The sequence below is a fragment of the Schistocerca gregaria genome, chromosome 1 (genome assembly GCF_023897955.1).
Source record: "Schistocerca gregaria isolate iqSchGreg1 chromosome 1, iqSchGreg1.2, whole genome shotgun sequence".
NCBI lineage: Eukaryota > Metazoa > Arthropoda > Insecta > Orthoptera > Acrididae > Schistocerca > Schistocerca gregaria.
In genome coordinates this window covers 870,235,097-870,256,595 of record NC_064920.1, presented here as the reverse complement: position 1 = coordinate 870,256,595, position 21,499 = coordinate 870,235,097, and the positions used below count along the sequence as shown (strand labels likewise).

At 38.0% G+C, this 21,499-nt stretch overlaps 1 protein-coding gene across 1 annotated transcript in view; it reads left to right on the top strand.

Moving 5' to 3' along the window:
- The window catches only part of LOC126273244 (venom carboxylesterase-6-like), a 143,242-nt gene extending 122,280 nt beyond the window's left edge, over positions 1-20,962 (top strand). The window contains exons 8-10 of the mRNA XM_049976792.1: positions 7,098-7,248; positions 17,478-17,613; positions 20,238-20,962. Of these exons, the coding sequence (XP_049832749.1) occupies positions 7,098-7,248; positions 17,478-17,613; positions 20,238-20,442 (492 nt within the window). The 3' untranslated portion in view covers positions 20,443-20,962. The remainder of the gene's footprint in view (positions 1-7,097; positions 7,249-17,477; positions 17,614-20,237) is intronic.
- Positions 20,963-21,499: the final 537 nt, after the last annotated feature.

Below are 21,499 nucleotides of genomic sequence, written 5' to 3'. Positions count from 1 at the left end.
ATGTGAATAAAGCGGCTGCTTTTAGTCCCACACCAAGCTTGTCAGGCTGGGAAACCATTTATTGCTCCTGACATGGACGCTACCCTGCAAAGCAAGTCAATAAGGCAGGACTATACTCTTCCCATATAATACACCTGTCAAGGAGGAAAGCCTAAATGGCAGAGACTGTAAAATACATTTTTTTTTCCATATCTCCACTCATATTGGGGCTACGCAGCTTTGAATCCCACAGTACTGATAATCATGAAATGCCAAATTTGGTTGAAAGTGATCCAAGGGCTAAAGGAGATCCTGGATGTACATAAACACATTTTAATTGCATAGAGGAGGCCTGAACAGCAGACAGGCCCATTTAAAAGTGCACTGCTGAATTATTTTAGCTGTCAAACAAAGTCCTTCATCAGATGAAGCAGATGGAGAAACATATACAAACATTCACACAACTCACATAAATGTGGCTACTATCGTTAGGTGCAATGGTCTAATTGATATGTGTATGTATATGTACTGTTTCATCAACTTTGAATAGATGGAATGCTTTGCTGGTAAGTTTTGTTAATATACAATAGCATTTTTTCAGACATACCTTTCTTTTCTTTATACTTTTAATATTCAGCACAGTCTACAGATATCATTTGTGAAAAACATTTTTGTGAATATTTTCTAACATGGTTTACTGTTGAACTTGACACTATGGATTTTATAGTATGAGAGTGTAATTTCAGGCCATGAACTCAATAAAGTGGCTTTTGTAATCACATTGGGTAATATAAAATATTTATTTTGCATTAATAATGAAATATGTTGTGCTTTTAACTATCAAAGTAATTCACCTTGAAAAATATATTGAGGGGATCTCTACCAGTCTTTTGAAATACAGCAAGTTTTATGTAACTTTTGTCAGACTTAGTTATTGTGGCATGACACTTCTTCAAACTCAACAAGTCAGTTGTGTGAAGATGACAGTTTTATAGTCTTACCCCTCTTTGGTAAATTTCTGTCTACATTCAAGGCCATACCACTTCCAATACAACAAAATTTAAGAGGCCACTGTGATATCAAAATCAGGTTTCTGGTTGAGGCCATATTGACTCAATTGTAAATTTGAGGAATGTTCAATCTAAAGTAAGTGGATAGTGAGACAATTTGTATAAGTGGCTAATAAAATATAATTTTACTTTTGTTTTTAGTGTGCATGGATTTCCAATTCCATAACCTATGCCAAGAGGCAGACAGATTGTTTGTGATCTTTTGACAGCTTATAGAATGTAGCTCTACAGGGAAATCATTTTAATCTTTTTTTTTTATTATTAGAAGTTCATGTTAAATTTGTTTCTCATGCTTAGTCACAAATACCATCAGTGAGTAGATGAGCTAGTAAGTGGTGAAAAAATGCTACTAATTTTACAGAAAGGGTTCTGAAGTTTGTTGGACTGTCTTCATTTTTAATGTTCTGGATTCTTTCTGACAGAGAATAACTATATGCTTTCCCAAAAGTCAATTTTGGATCTTTGCCTTTCACAGCATAACATTACTTCCCATATTAGATACATACATTATAATGTTTACTTCTGCATAACTTTAAAAAGTACTCATGCAGTTAAACTTTATGAATGAAAGCAGTTTTAATCTTTGACTGGGAGCGCCTTTGCATAACATGCGGCAACCACAAATAACATTGTCTTATAGGTTTTCCATTGTTGCTTTATAACCACAAGCCCACACATATTCCTTCATTATTGCTTCAGCTAATCCAGTGCTAAGTTATATTGTCTGTGTCCAAGTGAGCAGCACTAATATAAAATAAAATGCATGCTAGTGAGAAAAAATGTACAACCCGTGCAAGAAAATGGCCCAGATTCTGGATTAGCAGCACAATACCACAATGAGGCAGTTGTATACGAGATAATTAACAATATAGTAAGTGGTTGGCTGTTTAAGACTTCAAATGTGTCATTACTGTGGGGTAAGATTTGTGCAAGGCATCAAGTGATGCAATGAAAGTGTATTTTCTTATTTTTTAATTAAATATTGATTTATCTCATATGAACTAAGTTAATTTTACTGTTGTTTAATCAAACTAAGATTAAACTGTGATTTTACTCATGCATGTTTACCTTAATAACATGAAAGACAGCTATTTTTTAAATGCACACAAAATTTACCATGCGCCCACTCAGGAGTTAAGAGCATCTTTAGCAGAAATAAGAAACATTTGAGCACTTAGTGTTTCCCTGTGGGAAGTAGAAATTACAAATAACGTTTATTTTATACTTCCATAGCTTTTTCGTTAATGCAATGTTTTCTTGACATCTTGTTTGCTAAAAGTGTTTGGCTTCATGGTCTTATGTCTTTGGCTGTGATAACAAAAACACAATTTTTCATTGGTTCTGTCAACATTTGCTTTTCTTCCAATAATTATTTCTAAAAAGACATCACAGAATATAGAACTGATAAGTGTGATGAGCAAGAGCTGACACACTAGGTGGCATGCAGTGTGTCTTTGATAGTTTATTGTTTGGCATACAGGGGTTCTGGAAAATTGTAGTTTTTTTATTACATTCTTTTTCTAACTGAAACCTTGATATACACAAAATTATAATTTTTTGAAATTTACAATTTTAGTGCAGCAAAATGATGGCAATTATTCTTTCTATTAATTTCAAATTTATTACTAAAACTTCTGAAACTCCAGACTTAGACTCATTTGTTTACATAGTGATTTCCGCAATTTTTCTTTAAATATTTTTTTTTTTACAAAACTATGTTTTAAAACCAGAGAGAAAAATGAACAGCTACTGATTAATAAATTTCAATTGAATCAACTCAAGTGAAAGATTTATAATTTTATAAGTTTGTGTGTCATTCATTATGTTCGCAAATACATCGAATAATAGGAAATTATTTGGCTTAAACAAACAGTTGTCTTCAAGATTGTATCCTCATTATCCTTCTCTATTCAAAATTAAAATATAATGAGATTATGAAGCTTTTCTGGAACAAAAATACCCATGCAATGCACAGAACAATACCAAAAGAAATGATTATGCCAGTCAGTGTCAGTTTTAAATGATATTTGTGGCCAAATGAATCATGAACTGTTAAAACATAAGTATATCAGTTGAAGAATTTAATGTCTGGTGTTTTATGCATCATAATCTGGAATTTTCCTAATTCCTTGTACCTTACAACAAGCAACTCCCTTCCTAAAGCAGCATATCCTATAGCCCATCATACAGTCAAAATATACTCTCTAGATCAGTGTAATTCCAACTGAAATATTCATTGACCCAACACCAAAGAATTATGCCTGGCAGGAAACTCTTTATTCAATGACTGCAGGAGACTAATTGTACCAACCCAGAGTGACAGTACAAAGCATAAAAAAATATTGAACATAAATAAACACAGAAATAAACACTGTGCGCTGAGAAAGCACAAATGCCTGCAAAAAAACACCAGCGCCCCTGACACCCACATCTTGTTCAGGCAGGTTCTGAGGTCTCTGTTTGGCGGCGGGCTGTGATGCCTCTTGAAAATGTTCAGGGAAGTGGCTGTTGATTTGGTGTTCACCAATATGTCCATGGTCTGCATACTTCTCTCTGTAACACGCAGTATGGGCCAGTGCATGTATACCTTTGGTGCAGAGTATGACATGTGAGCAGTGATCCAGGTCCTTGATGCCAATAACAAAAGTATGTGTCATGACCAGATACCTTCGGAGGACAGACCTGGGTGACATGGTTCCAAAGGCAATGTAAACAACCTGGCTGGTCCTGCAAGAAAGTTTTCAGTGTATCAGCACCAACAAGTTTGCCAGGAAGATGCACTGTCTCTCCACAGACCAACCCTGTGGCCAAAGAATCAATGTTGGATTTATAAGTTGTTTGTAGGCCAAGTAGAACCATAGGAAGAGCTGATGTCCATTTGAGTTCCTGGCACATAAGCACCTTCTTCAAGGAAAGATGTCAGCATTCAACCATGTTATTGCCAGCAGAATCATACCTGATGGTCATATCCGCAAAACTTGGCAAGCTGCATGAACAGATCTGACTCAAACTGCCATCCACAGTAGGTGGTGATGTAGTGCAGGCACACGAATGTTGCCAACTACATTGACGCAAAGGTGGAGGCTAACATTTTGGCAGTAATATTATCAATTGACACTGCCTGTGGGCATATTCAGTCATCATGAAAAGGTAGTGCTGACTGTTTCATGGAGGAAACAGACCCACAACATGCACATGTACATACACAAAATGTACAGTTGCATCTGGAAAGTCACCAATTGGGGCATCTACATGGTGAGACACTTTACACCTTTCATATTGCAAAAATGTCCCTGTCCATTCTTGACAGACCTTTCCCAACCCACACAAAATATTGGGATAGGAGTGGAAATGTTGGATGTACTCCTGGGTGGCATAATTTATGACTGCAGCCATAAGCTCGTCTTCTGAATGCTGGTGAAAGAAATGGACAAGGTTGTCTGCGAGAGATATCACAGTAGACCTTTACACCTTCTCCCATAATGTCAACGAGTTGCAATTGTAATCCTGACGCGTCATCATCGACGAACATCTGGGCACCCTTGTGTTCTTGTTGTGTTCAGTTAAGTACAGAAAAGTCAGTAGGATTTGTCCTGCTGCTGACACATGAAAGAAGAATTTCACTGCTTTATATATACTGCCAGTAGCTTGCAGTCATAGGTAGTCCATTTTCTCTGAGATGGTGACAATTTTCGTAAAAGTATGCCAATGGTTACCATGAACCTTCTGACCACTGCTGTAATGCTGCACCAATAACTGCCTGGCTTGCATCCAAATATAATGCAAGAGGTATGTTGAGCTTGAGATGAGCTAGAAGACTGCATTAGTCTTTCTCTGTTTCATGTTCTCGAATGGGAAGGCACTAGGGAGCTGCCTTTCATCTTAGAACCAGTAACCATTGCAGTCAGTGGTTTCTGCAATTCTAGTGCATGAAGCAGGTGGTGTCAATAAAAATTCAGCATACTAAGGAATCAGTGCAATTCCTTGATTTTAGCTGGCCTGGGTTACTGTAAAATCATGTAAACCTTCTCTGTCAAAGGTAGGGAACCTGCAGGAGAAATTCTATGCACCAAGAAGGTCACTTCAGATTGTCTAAAAATGCACTTGATGACTGTCAGCATGACTCTGTAATGTTCCACACGTCAGAACACTTCCTGTAGATGTTTCCAGTGTCGTTCCTCAGTCTCCAAGAACATGAGCATGCCATTCAGGTAGGAAAAATAGAACAGGAGGCCTTGAAGGACAGAGTCAATGAGTCTTTGCCATGTTTGCACTGCATTTTGTAGTCCTGAAAGTCATACACACACTCTCAAACATGCCAAACGGTGTTGTAATTGCAGTCTTTAGAATGTCCTCTTTGCCACTGATGATCAGTTCTATGGCACCTGCAACAGTGATATTTCATGAGAATGGATTACATAGGCATGTATTCAGCTCCATTCACTGAGTTTCATAGGTCACCATAGACAAATTATTGGCAGCCATTAGACAGAAGGCAGTTGGTAGCCTACACCAATGCAACAAATGTTGTGGCAGGATACTGAGATCCAAATCAGTGTCCACAAGGACACACCTCTTGTCACTCATGGATAGGTGTCTGGATGGTGACTGGCAGTTGCACCTGTGATCAACCTCCACCAGCATTTTGGTGGAAGCCCGGTAACATAAATCTTCACAAGCTCTCACCAAATCTGCCATGTTATCAACACAGAGGTTGCTCACCTTAAGAAGACATAGTATTGCTTGAAGACTAGATCCTGAACGTCTACACTAATGCCCTGTGTTGTTTCCAGTGCCACCTTTTGACAATAATGCTATAACCTTCACATGTAACATGTCTACTTTGCTGTGAGTGAGTCATAACTAGCACCTGCAATCATAGCTGAGGCTGTTGCACTGCTGCTTTGTGCCACAACCACACTAATATGGGCAGGTCTGCTGGTTTCCTGTATGTGGTCTGCCAACACTGCCATGGAATGCAGTGGTTTGTTGGTTTGTAATGCTACTATTGCCCTAATTTGTAGCAGTAATCTACTTCTCCACAGTGTCTGGCACTGTGATGGCATACACTTTACTGCACAGATACCTCAGATATTGTGATAGTTTATGATCACCAGACTTATTGGGTAAGAAATTGACAAATACAATCTTCCTGCAAAGCAGCAAAGCTGCATATTAGTTCCAACTTGAGTTTCTCATAGGCGTCCTCTGCTAGGGAGTGCAATGATGGTGTGCACCTGAACTGCAAAACAGTTGACCAACTGACTTACAAGTGTGAACTTTATGGTATTGGTCATAATTCCAGCACAACAGACACTTACTTCCACCTATGCAAGCCATAAGATGGGGTTGTTGGGCCAAAACAGCGGCAAATGGACTGCTAGTATCGATATGATGTGTTCTTCAGATATCTCCTGAGCTCAATAGAGAAAACTGCTATGGTTCAATTCCTTCAACTTAAGGATCATGTTAGGATCAGTGTAATTGAAACTGATCAACTTAATAATACTGACTGATCCAACACCAGAGGATTACGGTTAACAGAAGACTTTTTATTCACTGAGAGCAGGAGACTAATTGAACTAACTCAGACTGATAGTACAAAACATAGAAAACATGGGACATAAAAACAGAGGAATAGACATCAAGCTTGGAGGAGGCACAAGCAGACATGAAAAAAAACCAGCACCCTTGGCAGCCAAATGCAAAACTCTGTGACAGGCACAATTCACAATTACACACAAAAACTTAGGGACTGTGGTGGCCAATGTGGAACTCCCTTGACAGCCATGATTCAGCTGATAGACCAGATGACACTGGATGTACAAACTATGCAAATTGCAGAATGAAGGTTTTGTTTTGGAAATGAACAAGAGGTTATGATTAAGATAATCTCTACAAGCTGTGTGCTGATATGTTATTATCAATATTTGTCAGTCACACTGAATTATAAGAACAACATTGGTATATTCAAATTGTAATAAACATATCTACTATGGCCTGCATATTTTATTTGCTTGACTTATTCTTGACTCTGTACCATTGCAGCTGTTTAGTGACCGGATGTTTGTGGTAGATGTTGAGCGTGCAGCACGGATGCAAGCTGCTGTCAGCACTGCTCCAGTATACTTTTATGTTTTTAGCTACAGAGGAAAACACAGTTTTTCTGAAGTAATGTCAGGAAATGATGTTGACCTGGGTATGTATTAAAAAAAATAGTCTTTATAAAAATTTGTGAAGGAGCACTCTTTACTTAGGCATATTTTTAGATTATGTTATTTCTAAAATATTTGTACATATTAGTATATAAATAGTAACATTTTGTACATTTAATATATACTGTTGGTCTTCACTTATTCATATTTTGGTAATACAACATCTACATAGTATCTGTGTACATGTTCTGCAAGCAACTGTACAGTTTGTGGGCATTCATCATGTAAAACAATTGTTTATCCCTTACTAATTTATTTTCAGGTGGTGTGCAAGTAAACTAACTGTCATTACTGCTAAATATATTCATAAATTCCTCTAATTTTTGTCCTGTGATCATTATATAACATTCAAGTTGGATATAGTAAAATGGTTCTTGATTTGACTTAGAACATTGGTACTACAAATTTTGAAAGTAATGTTCCAAAAAGTGCACATGATGTTTCTTGTAGCATGCCCCATTGGTATATATTGAACATTTCTGTGATACAAAATATAGATGTAATGGAACAGACAGCTCTTCTTTCAATCTTGGCCATGTTTTTCATTAATCCTGTTCAGTAATCAACCCACAGTAATGGATTTGTTGGACAAAACTTTTGGAAATGTCCCCCTTTGTTGGCATACTACACCTTGTTAGGAACCTTCTGATAAACCTCTATGGCAACTCCTTAACTCACAGCTATAATTATGTTGTTATTACCTCACTTCAGGATTCATTAATCTGCAGTCTTAACAGTACAGTCCTTGTGATAAATATTCTTTGTTAAGCACATGTCACTGTAATTACTTTTACCACTAATTAGAGGGATCACACTAAGACCTTTTCAAGTCTCAACCATCTATGATTTGTAAATGTGGACTGAAGCAATGAATGAAAATTTTACCATGTCCAGAATTTGAACCTGGGTCTCCTGTTCACTAGGCAGATGCACTAACCATTATGCCACCCTAGCATAATGGCTTTACACAACTTCGTGGGCTACCCTAGTACACCTCCGTCCTCAATCCAAATTCCCATTCATGCCTCAGCCCACAAATTATATATCAAAGATGTTTGAGAATTGAGAAAGTCTCTTGAAACATAAAGTTTCATTTCAATAAATCACATATGTCTGGACTTCAGGAAGTATCCTCTGTTTTGTTTGATGGTGAAGTGCTGTCCTAATACAGTTGGACAGCTCTAGCAATGCTGTTAGAGTTTCTATTTGGAGGGGGGGGGGGGGGGGGGGGGAGCACCAAGTGGACCAAAGTGCAAATGTGAATTTGAATTGGGGTATGGATGCTAGGTAGTCTCTGCAGTTGTGCAAAGCCACTGTGCCAGAGTGGCATAGTGGTTAGCACATGTGCCTAGTGAGCAGGTAACATGTGTTTGAATCCCAGTCTTAGTAAAAATTTTCATTTGCCACTTCACTCTACATCTATTACCTTTTGTCCAGTACATTAACTGATTGTTTTTTGCATTGTGTCATGTCTGAAATAATCTACCCAGCTCCTCAAAACTCTCTGATTGTGAAATCTTGAAATCAAATCTTGTATGACACACACTTTCTTCAAAAATTCCTTAAAAATGAGAGTAGCAAATTAGAGACCTTTGTTAAACAGTAGTCTAAATGATTTCTGAACTTTGCAAAAATATTTATTTTTCAGTCCTTGTACCAGAGTTTTGATGAAGGCTTTAACTACCTGAAAGATTTTCAGTAATTTAGACAAACATAAAGTGAAATGAGCAGGTATTTTATCACTTCAGATTTTTCTGATAGGCATCTGTACAAATGTTTGGTAGATATCTCATATTTTGTCAACTGTTATTGCATGGCACTGATTCCACGTTTCTTAGGTTTTCCATTTGATCCTGATACTCAGTTCAATGCTCACAAAATTTTAATAATTTCTGTATCATCCCTTTGAAATAACAGTATTTCCTCATACATGGGTGTCCTTAATAACTGAAATTACGTACTCTCTAAGGACAAACAATCTTCAGTAAGAAGATGAGTCCACTAAATAAAATATACCCAACACATTTCTTCTCTTTTCCCTTATCATGTGAGTACTTTTCCTTATTACTTATGGTTCACATAATCAGTATATCAGAGATATGCCTACTGCCTATCTGATGAATCATTTCTCTTGTTTGATATACAAATTATGTACTGTTAAGGGAGAAACATATCAAATATACTTACACCCAATACATTTCATCTCTTTTCCTTTATCATGTATTTTTTGTTACTACATATGGTTCACATAAACTATGTAGCAGAGATATGCCTACCTCTTATCTGATGAATGATTTATTTTGCCTTCTGTGCAAATTTTGCACTGCTGAGGAATAAAATTAATTTGATTTTCTAAGTACTGGAAATTCATATCTCTCTTTAGTTCTTATGTACCTGCAGGATCACTGGTGTTTCTGTTCACTCCTGTCACTATTTATATTAATGCTCAAATTCTACCCCTGAACCTTAGCTTGATGCATCTAATATAAGATGAAATTCCATTGTTATAGTTGGAAGAACAGAAGAAAGGAAAGGTTCAAATCAAGTGTCCCATTGGCAATGTGTGCAATATCTGCTTTTGAAACATTTGAAATATGCTCATTCACAAATTTTTGCTAGATGGTGTGGATCACTTATTGTCACTGTCTAATATCTGTAGCCTGCATCATCATGCTTCTGTTTGTCTATCCCTATTATCTGTTTCATAACATCACATACTGTTTCGCTTTCATTTTCTGTTTTATATATTATTTTGTCAGTAGATGATACTTTGCAGTATTCATTAAAGGAGAGTGTTGTTCCTAGGGAATAGTGTACTCAGGAACACACAGTATTTTTCTATCAGTAGCTCAACCTGGTGACTGGTTTCAGAATAACATGAAGTAATGCACACTAGACACTGCCATGAGCAGTTTCCAAAATTTTCTACAGAATTTTGTGTTGTTAGTCATGAAGTTGAGTTTGCAGAACATTTGTCAATATTTCACATTCTACATGTTTAAGTGCTGTACAATATATTAAGAAATTTTGAATGTATTGTTAATTCTTCAGGTACAGAATTTTATGATGAGTAAAATGCTATATATTTTAGAACTATTATGGACAATTAAGCCATAATTTTTGTTTGTGGAATGCCTTTTATCTTGAAACAGTAGGTCTTTTACCATGGAAAATGTGATACTTGCAAATGAACTGAGTTTCTTTGTCTTAACAATTTTACCTGCCTTGAAAAGGGAAATTTGTATTAGTTTCCAATAGTTTCTATTTCAGAATTTATTTAAGTTGTTATTATTTTTAATAATACTTCTACTTAATTTGGTTTCACTTACTGATTACTGTTATGGGATACAGTAATAAAGTAGAAATTAGACTGTTAAACACATTATTGAGAAGATCTTCTTGATTGTAATGCTTTTAAATTTCAGACAGATATTTGTTCCTTGGTACATGAGCATGTTGTTCTTTCAAGAATGTTTTTACATTTGAACATACTGCAACACATAAAACATGAATGCCAACATTTAAAAATGGACTAAGATAATATATTAAAGTTCGGTTACAGGGCTGGCTGAAGACTAAAATCAGAAAAATGTACTAAGTACAACACTTTTCCCTGTGCTCTTGTGGTACTTTATATGCCAGTAGAAAAAAAATTAAAAATTTGAGCTCAGTAAGACATTTTTTTCATGAAACTGAGGTACTTAAAGTCTGGAATGACTTTCTACTATCTGTGTTATCCATTTCTTTTTGTAGGACATTGCTGCTGAAGTAGGTACCACTTTTAAAGATGTCTTTTACAAAATTTCATATTTTGTCTGTTCCAACTTTGGTTTGCTAATTCTCTTCAAAAATTTTCACTCCATCTTTTGATAAAAGTATTTCGTAAGCCTGCAATTAAGGGCTCTTTCCCTACATGATTTCACTTTTATTATTTGCTGGGAATCACATGCGTTAAAAACGGTGATTAATTATTGAATTGAATCGTAACCAGTGATGAGACTTGGGTGAAACACATCAAATGCGAGACAAAATTATAGTCTATGGAATGGGGGTGCACAAGTTTCCCCCCAAAACCAAGAAAATGTTTGCAAACCTTGTCAGCAAGAAAGTTTATGGCAACAGTGTTTTGGGATAGGCAAGGTGTGCTTGTTATTGATTTTCTCAAATGTGGAGCAAACATAAATTCTGCCTACTGTCAAACTTTGCACAGCCTTAGAAGAGCAGTTCAAAACATATGCCAAGCAAAGCTGATGTTCAAAATTCTGTTTTTGCATGACTATGCCCGACCTCACTCGACAAACCACAGTAAAGAACTCTTTAATTCATTCAAATGGGAAATTTTCCCTCGTACCCCCTACAGCCACAATCTGGCACCATGCGACTTCCACTTGTTTCCCAAGATGAAGAACTGGCTTGCAATGCAGCGTTTTGATGCTGATGTGGGAGTCCTGGCGAGTGTGACACACTGGTTGAAGTCTCAGGCGGCAAAATTTTATGACGAATGTCTCTCAAAGCTTGTACACCACTATGATAAGTGCCTCAATGTGTTTGATGACTATGTGGAAAAGTAGTGTCAGGCACTCTTTCAGATGTATATAATAAAATGTATTTCTTGTACTTAGTTTTTTTTAATGTCAAAACATTCCCTCCTAGTTCCATAACTGATGTATTAAAATATTCATCTTCCTAATTGTATTGAGGTCATATCTAAATTTAAATTGTGTTCCTTTTCTGACATAAGAAAATTATCCTCCACCCTGATCCACTACAGAAGGAGTTTACCCCATCATACAATGACAGTTCTGCAGGTTAAATTTCAGTGTCCCCAAACCAATTTTCTGTGATACAGACTACTGTGCAGTTTGTAGACTGGAGAGCAACTTCATTTGCTGTAATTTATTTTTTATTGATTGCATGTTTTGAAGATGGCATATGAAGTCTCTTAAATTTCCAGTGCTACTTATACCAAGGATATACTTTTGTTCATGACAGCTAATGAGCTTCTTACTACGTCAGAATCTATCCAATGAGTGCTTGTTAAAGAGGTTTTTAAAGTGATTGAGACATTCTTTGTATAAGGAACCATTTGTCCAGATTTTTTCTTTAAGAGACATTTAGACCTTTCTATGAAAACACTTATTTGCCAGTATCAAAAAATGGAAAGTCCAGGATGGAATAATGACAATATTATCAAAAGGATAGATTGCTACTTGCTGTGTAGAGGAAATATGGTGTCACAGACAGGTGCAATAAGAACAGTTATACATTGGAGCTTTCAGCCATAATACCTTCTTCTAAAGTAGGAAACGTGTACACAAGCACAACTTACACACACATGACAACTATCTCTGGCCACTGAAGTGGGACAGTGAGCAACTGTGTTTGATAGGAGAAGTAGGCTGTGGTTGGTGGAGATAACAAGGAGCCTGGGGGGGCAGGTAGGAGGAGGGATAGCATAGTGACCACAGTGACACTATTCCATAAATCCAACAGGATCTCCAGTCCCTCCTCAGATCCTTGGGCCCATCCCAGAAGCTCTCCCCTGAACCTCTCTTCCCCTTATCCCTATTATGCCCCATATTTCTATCATCTAAAGAGTTTCTAAAGCCCACAAATCCAACCACCTGGGATGCCTCATTGTGGCCAGTTACTGCACCCCCATTTAGGGAATATGTGTTATCATGGACCAACCTATTATATGTACCTACCTTCCTATATAAAAGATACTAATAGTTTCCTCCACCAACTATACCCTCACCTACAATTACATTACTTTATAAGGAATCGCCTGCAAAGAAATACATGGTACAGCTATGGGCACCCATGACCATCCTAGCCACACAGAAACCCAGATCCCTTGCCTGGTTCAGATTCATTGATGACATATTCATGATATGGACTGAGAGAGAGGACACCCTACCCATGTTCCTTCAAAATCTCAACATATGTTCCTCTTTTTGTTTCACCTGTTCTTCCTCAACCTAACAAGTCAGCTTCCTAAATGTTGATCTCTACATGAAAGACAGCGCTGCATCAGTTCCTCTGTCCATATCAAACTTATCAAGCACAGTTGCCACCTATTACATACAAAGAATTCCCTTTCACACAACACAGCCACCAGAGGCTGTTGTATTTGTAGTGACAAGCATCGCCTTTCTAAATATACCATAAGTCTTACTGAGGCCTTCACATGCCATAATTATGCTACCAGCCTTAAGCAGGAGCACATCTCTTGTGCCTTGTCCTGCCATTCATCTACTAACTTCCACATTCCCACTGTCTGGCGAAAAAAGGGACAGCACTCCCCTCATGACTCATTCCCACCCAGGACTGGAGCAACCAAATCACAGTCCCTATTAAAGTTCCAACTACCTCTAAATATGCCTTCAAATCCTTCTCCCCCCCTCCGCCCTCCCCCCCCCCCCCCCCCCCAAACCCTGGCAGAGAATGTGATTCAGTTTCCCCAGACCAGGTAGTCATGAGGAAATGCTCCTCTGTGGCCAGATGATAGGACTTTGGGAAGGGGGGGGGGGAGGGAGGGACTGGAGGGATAACATACAGGAGATCTGTTTCTGCACATGGTTGTGAGGGTAATTACAATCTGTGAAGGTCTCAATGAGACCCTTGGTATATTTCGAGAGGGACAGCTTGTCACTACAACTGTGACAGTCCTGGGCAGCTAGGCTGTTTGGAAGCGACTTCTTGGCATGGAATGGGTGGCAGCTATTGAGGTGGAGGTATTGCTGATGCTTGGTAGGTTTTATATGGATGGGGGTACTGATGTAGCCATGTTTGAAGTGGAGGTCAACATTGAAGAAAGTGACTTGTTGGGTTGAGGAGGACCAGTTGTGAATGGAGGAGAAGTTGTTGAGGTTCTGGGGGAATGTGGATAGGACATCCTCAACCTCAGTCCAGATCATTAAAATGTCATCAGTGAATTGAACCAGGTGAGGCTTTTGGGATTCTGGGTGGTTATGAAGGATTCCTTTAGATGATCTGTGAATATTATAGCATAGGATAGTGCCATGCAGGTGGCCATTGCCATACGCCAGATTTGTAGGTGATGCCTTCAAAGGAGAAGTAATTGTAGGTGATGATATACTTGGCCATGGTCACTAGGGAGGAGGTTTTAGGTTTGGAAACCAATGGGTGCTGAGAAAGGTAGTTTTCAGTACCAGAAAGGCTGTGGGCATTAGGGATGTTAGTGTAAAGGGAGGGGCATCAGCAGTGATGAGCAGGGCACCATGAGGTAAATAAACAAGAATTGTGGAGAGTCAGTGGAGGAAATGATTTGTATCGTTTATAAAGGATGGTAGGTTGCAAGAATATGTTGAAAGTGTTGGTCTACGAGAACAGAGATTCTATCCATGGAGCCACAGTAAATGGCCACAATGGGTCATCATGGATAGTTGAGTTTATGGACTTAGGAAGCCCATGGAAGGTAGGAGTACATAGAGTGGTAGGGGTGAGGAGTGAGACTCAGTCTGGGGAGAGGTTGTGGGATGAGCCTAAGGATTTAATTAGAGACTGGACATCTTGCTGGATTTCTGGAATGGGTTCACTGTGGCTGGGTTTGTAGGTGTATAAATCTGATAGCTTGTAGAATCCTTCTACCAGGTAAGCCTTTTAGTTCAAAACAACAGTGGTGGAACCATCCATGCCAAAGCTACCAACCACCAGCAACACTTCCATTTCAACAGCTAGCACCCTCATTCCATACCAAAAATTCCCTTCCGTACAGCCTAGCCACCCATGGTCATCACATCTGTAGTGATGAGCAGTCCCTTTTGAAATATACCAAGGGTGTCACTGAAGCCTTCACAGGCCATAATTACCCTCCAAACCTTGTGCAGAAACAGATTTCCTCGCCTTTCTCTCCAGTCACCCCCCCCCCCCCCCACCACCCAAAGTTCCACCATCCAGCCACAGGAGCATTCCCCTCATGACTCATTACCACCCAGGATTGGAGTGACTGAATCACATTATGATCCAGGGTTTCAGGGTTTCGACTACCTCTTGTTGTGCCCTGAAATGAGGAATGTCCTATGTATTATCCTTTGACCTCCCACAGTGGTATCTGCTGCCTGCCAAATCTACACAATATTCTCATGCATCCACACACAACCCCTGCTTTCAATCGCTTCACTTCATGACTTGTATCCCTGTAGTAGACCTAGATGCAATACCTATTCCATACTTAGTCCCACCACCATCTACTCCAGTCCTGTCACAAGCATAATCTGCTACCCATGAAACAAGCCATGTTATCTACAAGCTAAGCTGCAAGCACTGTGTTGCATTCTATGTGGGCATGACTACCAATAAGCTGTCTGTCTGTATGAACAGCCACTGACAGACTGTGACCAAGAAACAGCTGTACCACCCAGTTGCTGATCATGCTGCCCAACACAATGTTCTTCATTTTAATGACTGCTTCACAGCCTTTGGCATCTGGATCCTTCATGTCAACACCAGCTTTTATGAACTACACAGGTGGGAACTCTGTGCGCGGTATATCCTATGTTCCCGTAACCCTCCTGGCCTGAACCTTCATTAGTCATTGTACTATACCCACCTATCCCCTGCCCTGTTCCCACTCCAGTGCTACAGAACCCTCTATTCCACAAATCCACCCACAGTCTTTTTCTTTTTACTTCTCTCCTTTTCTGTCCCTCCCCTCCCCCTTTGTCTACCCTCCTGACTGCTGACTGCTCCTAGCTGCTCCATTCTCTATCCACCTCATCCCAGTATCCCCCCACAAGCCAGCACTTTACCACACCCCACACTTACCCTGATACCCCCACCCCCCCTCTACCCTCCCAACATTCTTCCTTACCCCCCATCACCCAGAATGCTTCTCCATCATGAGCTGATGCTGGCAGTCTGGTCTTGGCAGAAAGGAATGTGGTCATGTTTTTGTGAGTTGCATTTGTGTGAGTGTGTGTATATGTTGTTTAGTTGTGATGAATGCCTTTTTGGCTGAAAGCTTACTTGTTTGAGTAGCAACCTATCCTTTTCATAATAGAATGCTCAGACATATAATAGTCTTTTTCTTGTGACTCATTTGCGAGTCAACATCTCCTCTATATGGTGAGTAGCAATTTATATTTGACCATATATGGCTCAAGACCAACCCCTTGTGCTTTCACTAATTTACAGTATCAGTCATTCCTTTCTCACACCATTTGCATGCAGGCTATGCTTGTGAAACCCATAGTCCAAAATGGTAGCGGCATAGCATGTCCAAAGTCATTGGGAACCAGAGCCATTTCATCCTTCCACATTCATCTGTCCTACAGCAACATCAAGGCATGGCTGATCATAAAACTGTAACATCTGGATGCAGTACACTTGGATGCCATGAGTCAAAGAGGTGAAGTTGTTCAGGTCACCTTTGATGTTATGTGGCTGTCTCTGTACAAACCTCTTAATGTCCCACCAGCTATCACTTTTGATAATTTTTACATGTATACATTAAATTTCCTGTACTGACTGAGGCAAGTACTTTATTTAAATATGCTGGCAGCCTGATATACTGTCCCTAAACTTTCCTGTAACTGAGGTCCAACATCTCACCTCTTATTACTACTTAACAGCTGCTTGTTCGTCTTACTAACTCTTGTTCACTCCTAAGCTTCCTGATTGCAGTTTAATTGTGCTGTGCATTGCCTGCTCTGAGTCCTATGAGAGGCTCTTCTCCTGACAGTTCCCAACTGCTCGAGTACTCATTGTCTCCCTTGATCCCGTCAGGAGGCCCTAGCCACATGACATTTCATTTCATTAATCAGTTTCATCTTTGCTTCCTGTCTCTCCATCAAAAAGCTCCTGCTTTATACTATCTAATTCCAAGAAAGAGTCTCTTTATCTTTCTCAGTGTTTGTCCCATTTGATATCAGCCATTGAATGTATTTTCTACAAGACTGACAACAAATTATCATAATGACTACCCTATGAGAGCTCAGAAACTTCCCACTCATGGTCAAATTCTTTTAGAATGAGAACTAACTGTAATAGAACCTGGAGTATTTGGCAGTATGTGACTTCAAAGAATATATAATGTTTGTAAGGAATGCATGTTTGGCTGTATGCAAATGGAAATTGCACAAATAAGTCTTAACAATGTTATGTATTATATTAAGTAGAAATTGTTAAACATTGTTACATTAACAGTGATACACAAGATAGAATAATCTTGATTATGATTTCCAAACAGGTGTCAGTCATGTTGATGACATGGGCTATATTATGAGGATGGATGAAAAACATGGCTTGAAAGTTCTTGAAGCAGAGGAAGACAGAAAAGTAGTGGAGCTAATGGTTGACATAACACTCCATTTTGTTAATAGTGGGTAAGTATCACTCATCAACTGACACTAAGGTAATGTTAATGACATTTTAACTCTCTTAACCAATATTTTTCAATGCTGGCACAGTGTAGTCAGCTGGAATAGTGTAGCCTTACATGTGTATATGCCTATATTTATGTGTGTATATGTATACTCTATAGCTCTGAATACAGTTCTGTCCAAAAGTTAGCAACATTCTTAGTCTTTTTTGTGTGCCTTTTTCCAACTAAACATCTGAGCTCCTTACATTATTTATTTTAAAATCTGTTTTACAAGACCCTTCTATATATGTTTTCCTGAATGGTTCATCGATAAGATGTTAGAATACTGGTGTTTAGGACACATGATGAAACATTTTACTGCCTCAAAACTCTCATTCATTCTACTCCTTGTTGACATTCTATATTCTATATGTCACAGAATGAGATTCAATAATCATGCTGTGAAATGAGTAGACAAATATATTTGTCAAGAGCAGCAGTTGCTAATATTTTCTGCTGCATGTTATGCTAATGACTAATTTATGTTATGATAGCTTGTCTTGTGTGTTACAGTTTTATATATTGTGAGGAAAACATTGGTGCAAAACAAAGTTAATGATACAAAATAAAATATTTTGGCTTCATTTAGGTGATGCTGTGTGGCAAAAATATTCATACAAGGGAAAAAGAACACGAGACAATAAAACAAGAAAATTCTTGTGGGATATGTAGCTTTAAGAGCAACTCACCAACCTACAACCATTACTCATGATGTCTAATAGTTTGAAATTTTCTTGAGAGAGCAGGCTGCAGTAGAACACAAAATTACTTTTATGATCAGAACTTGTTAAATATCTCTTAGTTTACCATCCATATACCATTATTTACAGTGAACCAATTCTCTTCTTGTCTCTTCTGTTATGTTCTCTTTCTCTTGCAATAAATAGATGTACAAGCAAAACTCAGACTGAGCCAACACAAATGACTTTTCTGTTATTTTCTGTGAGTTTACCAAGACTTTTTAGAAGAGCGAGCTATAATATTGAGTGGATTATGTGTCACCTTTACAACAGAAAGCATAATGTCTCACTGACAAATTCCAGCATTGGAAGAAAATTAAACGGATAATAAGGGAAACACAACTAGCTCTTTATTCACATGAAGTGTTGAGTGCTATTGACAAGGGATTTCAGATCGATTCAATATTTCTGATTTCCAGAAGGCTTTTGACATGGTACCACACAAGTGGCGCATAGTGAAATTGTGTGCTTATGGAATATCATCTCAGTTTTGTGAGTGGATTTGTGATTTCCTGTCAGAGAGGTCACAGTTTGTAGTAATTGCTGGAAAATCACTGAGTAAAACAGAAGTGACTTCTGGCGTTCCCCAAGATAGTGTTAGAGGTCCTTTGCTGTTTGTTTCCTATATAAATGATTTGGGAGACAATCTGAACAGACGTCTTTGGTTGTTTGCAGATGACGCTGTCATTTATGGACTAATAAAGTCATCAGAAGATCAAAACAAACTGCAAAATGATTTAGAAAAAATATCTGAATGGTGCAAGAAGTGGCAGTTGACCCTAAATAATGAAAAGTGTGAGGTCATCCACATGAGTGCTAAAAGGAACTCGTTAAACTTCGGTTACACAATAAATAAATTGCTCTTCATGTTGTATACAACTTACTTTTACTTACAATCTCAGGAGTTTTGCAACTTATGTCATATCTTTGAAGAAATTCTAATCACAAAAAAATTGCTGTAGCTCATTACAAAATGTCAGCCTATAACAGACTGGCTACTAGCTTTTAATATAGAGAAATGCAAATAATTTACTCTTTGTGGGACATAAGTTAGAGGTGTGGTATCCTTTGACTACAAAGTACTGAGTGACACTAGAGTCAGTCATGTCATATAATTGTTTGGCCAGAAAACTTTGTAGAGACATAAAGTATAACAAGAACATTGGTTCAGTTACAGGTGAAGCAAATGTAGGCTACAAATTATTGAGGGTGTAACAGAATAGTTGAAAAATCTTAACTGACAGACACTTGAAGAAAGACACTCTAGATGTCATAAGAACCTGCTTCAAAACCTCCAAGAACCATCTTTCTGGGCTGAAGCAATAGATATTCTTTAGCCCCAAAGACATCTACCCCATGGAGCCTATAGAGATAAAATTAGGCAAATATGGATCACATAGAGATGTACCTACACTTCAGCTGTGAATGAACAGGTACAAGTTAGTGGAATGGAATTTAGTTTCAATAAGAAATGGAACTGTAATTTCTAATTAACTGAATAACTACTCTATACTTTCCAAAATACTATTAAGCTGGCCATGCAGGGTAACCACATGGTTTTGGGCACCTTGCCACAGTTCACACGGCTTCCCCTGTCGGAGGTTCGAGTCCTCTCTCGGGCATGAGTGGGTATTTTATCCTTAACATAAGTTAATTTAAACTAGATTAAGTAGTGTGCAAGCCTGGGCACTGATGACCTCAGCAATTTGGTCCCACAGGAACTTACCACTACCACCACCATCTATTAAGCTCTATATTTTATTAGATATTGAAAGATCCAGAGTTAGTTAACATTTCATAAAAAAGTTACAATATTAATAAATCTCTTTCATTGTATATGTTATAGGGATCCAGCATCAAAAAAGAGAAACATCACTTGGCCAACTGTGAGAGGAAATGCTAAGGATATTGACTATCTGCAAATTTCTGGATACAGTGACATTGCAGCAGCAACAAGTTATGATCTTGGGAACCGAGAGTTCTGGGATTCCTTAGGAATTTTGGAACCACAAATGCTGATCAAAAAAGAACACAAAATAGATGAACTCTAATAGATAAATTGATGTGAATGTTCAGTGGTAATCATCAACTGTCCTCAGATATTGTAAATTGAGTATCTCCACCTAGCAGCTACAGATGAATTATCTTGTTTGCAAAGAAGAGCACTAAATGTAGAATGTGTTATCCAGGCTACTTCATGAAACTGAAAAACTCCTGTTCACATCAGAAGGTCTATTTTTGCAAATATTAAACAGTATATGGTTATAATACTGACACACAATAGAAATGTGAGGAAAATGTTTTTCCCTCTATGTAGAATATTATGAAGATTCTTTTTTCAAACAAACTTACATGTTTATTATAATTTTTATGAATATTACCCTGAAACACAAATGTGGTTGTATTTCACTGCTTATTGTTACTGTTTATTTATTTTGATTATCCAGTTCACACATTGTATGTCTTTAATATTTTGGATATTTTTAATCTCCTTGCAAATTACTTGTGGTGTTAATGTCTCAGTATTTGGTACAAATAAGACACTATTCCTGTTAGTGAAGTTATCAAGAATGCTTGAGTTTTTAAAAGTTTTTATTATTATTTCTTGAAGGATCTGCATTTCAAATTACTCATGTCTGGCTGTAATCCATGAGTTAGTCCCTAAACAACTTATATGTTAATATATTCATTGTCTGTGGAAGCACTGAAAATCAATAGTGCACCAACTTCAGTACTCATCACAAATGTGTCTTTTTATTGTCACTCATCTAACAATTGGATAACAGCTATATGAAAAGGATAGATTACTACTCACCACATAGAACAGTCACTGAGTTACACACAAGCTCCTGTGTTAGATGTGTGTGTGTGTGTGTGTGTGTGTGTGTGTGTGTGTGTGTGTGTGTGTGTGTGTTTGTGTGTGTGTGTGTGTGTGTTATGCTTGTGGGAATGTGTGTGTGTTTTCTACTTCAGAAGAAGGACTTTTTTTGTCCAAATGGCTATATGTTCAGTAGTCTTTTTCTTTGAGCCTGTCTGCAACTCAACTATGTGGTGAGTAGCAGTTTATCCTTTCCATATTCTTTACAGTCATATCTGAATTTATGCATT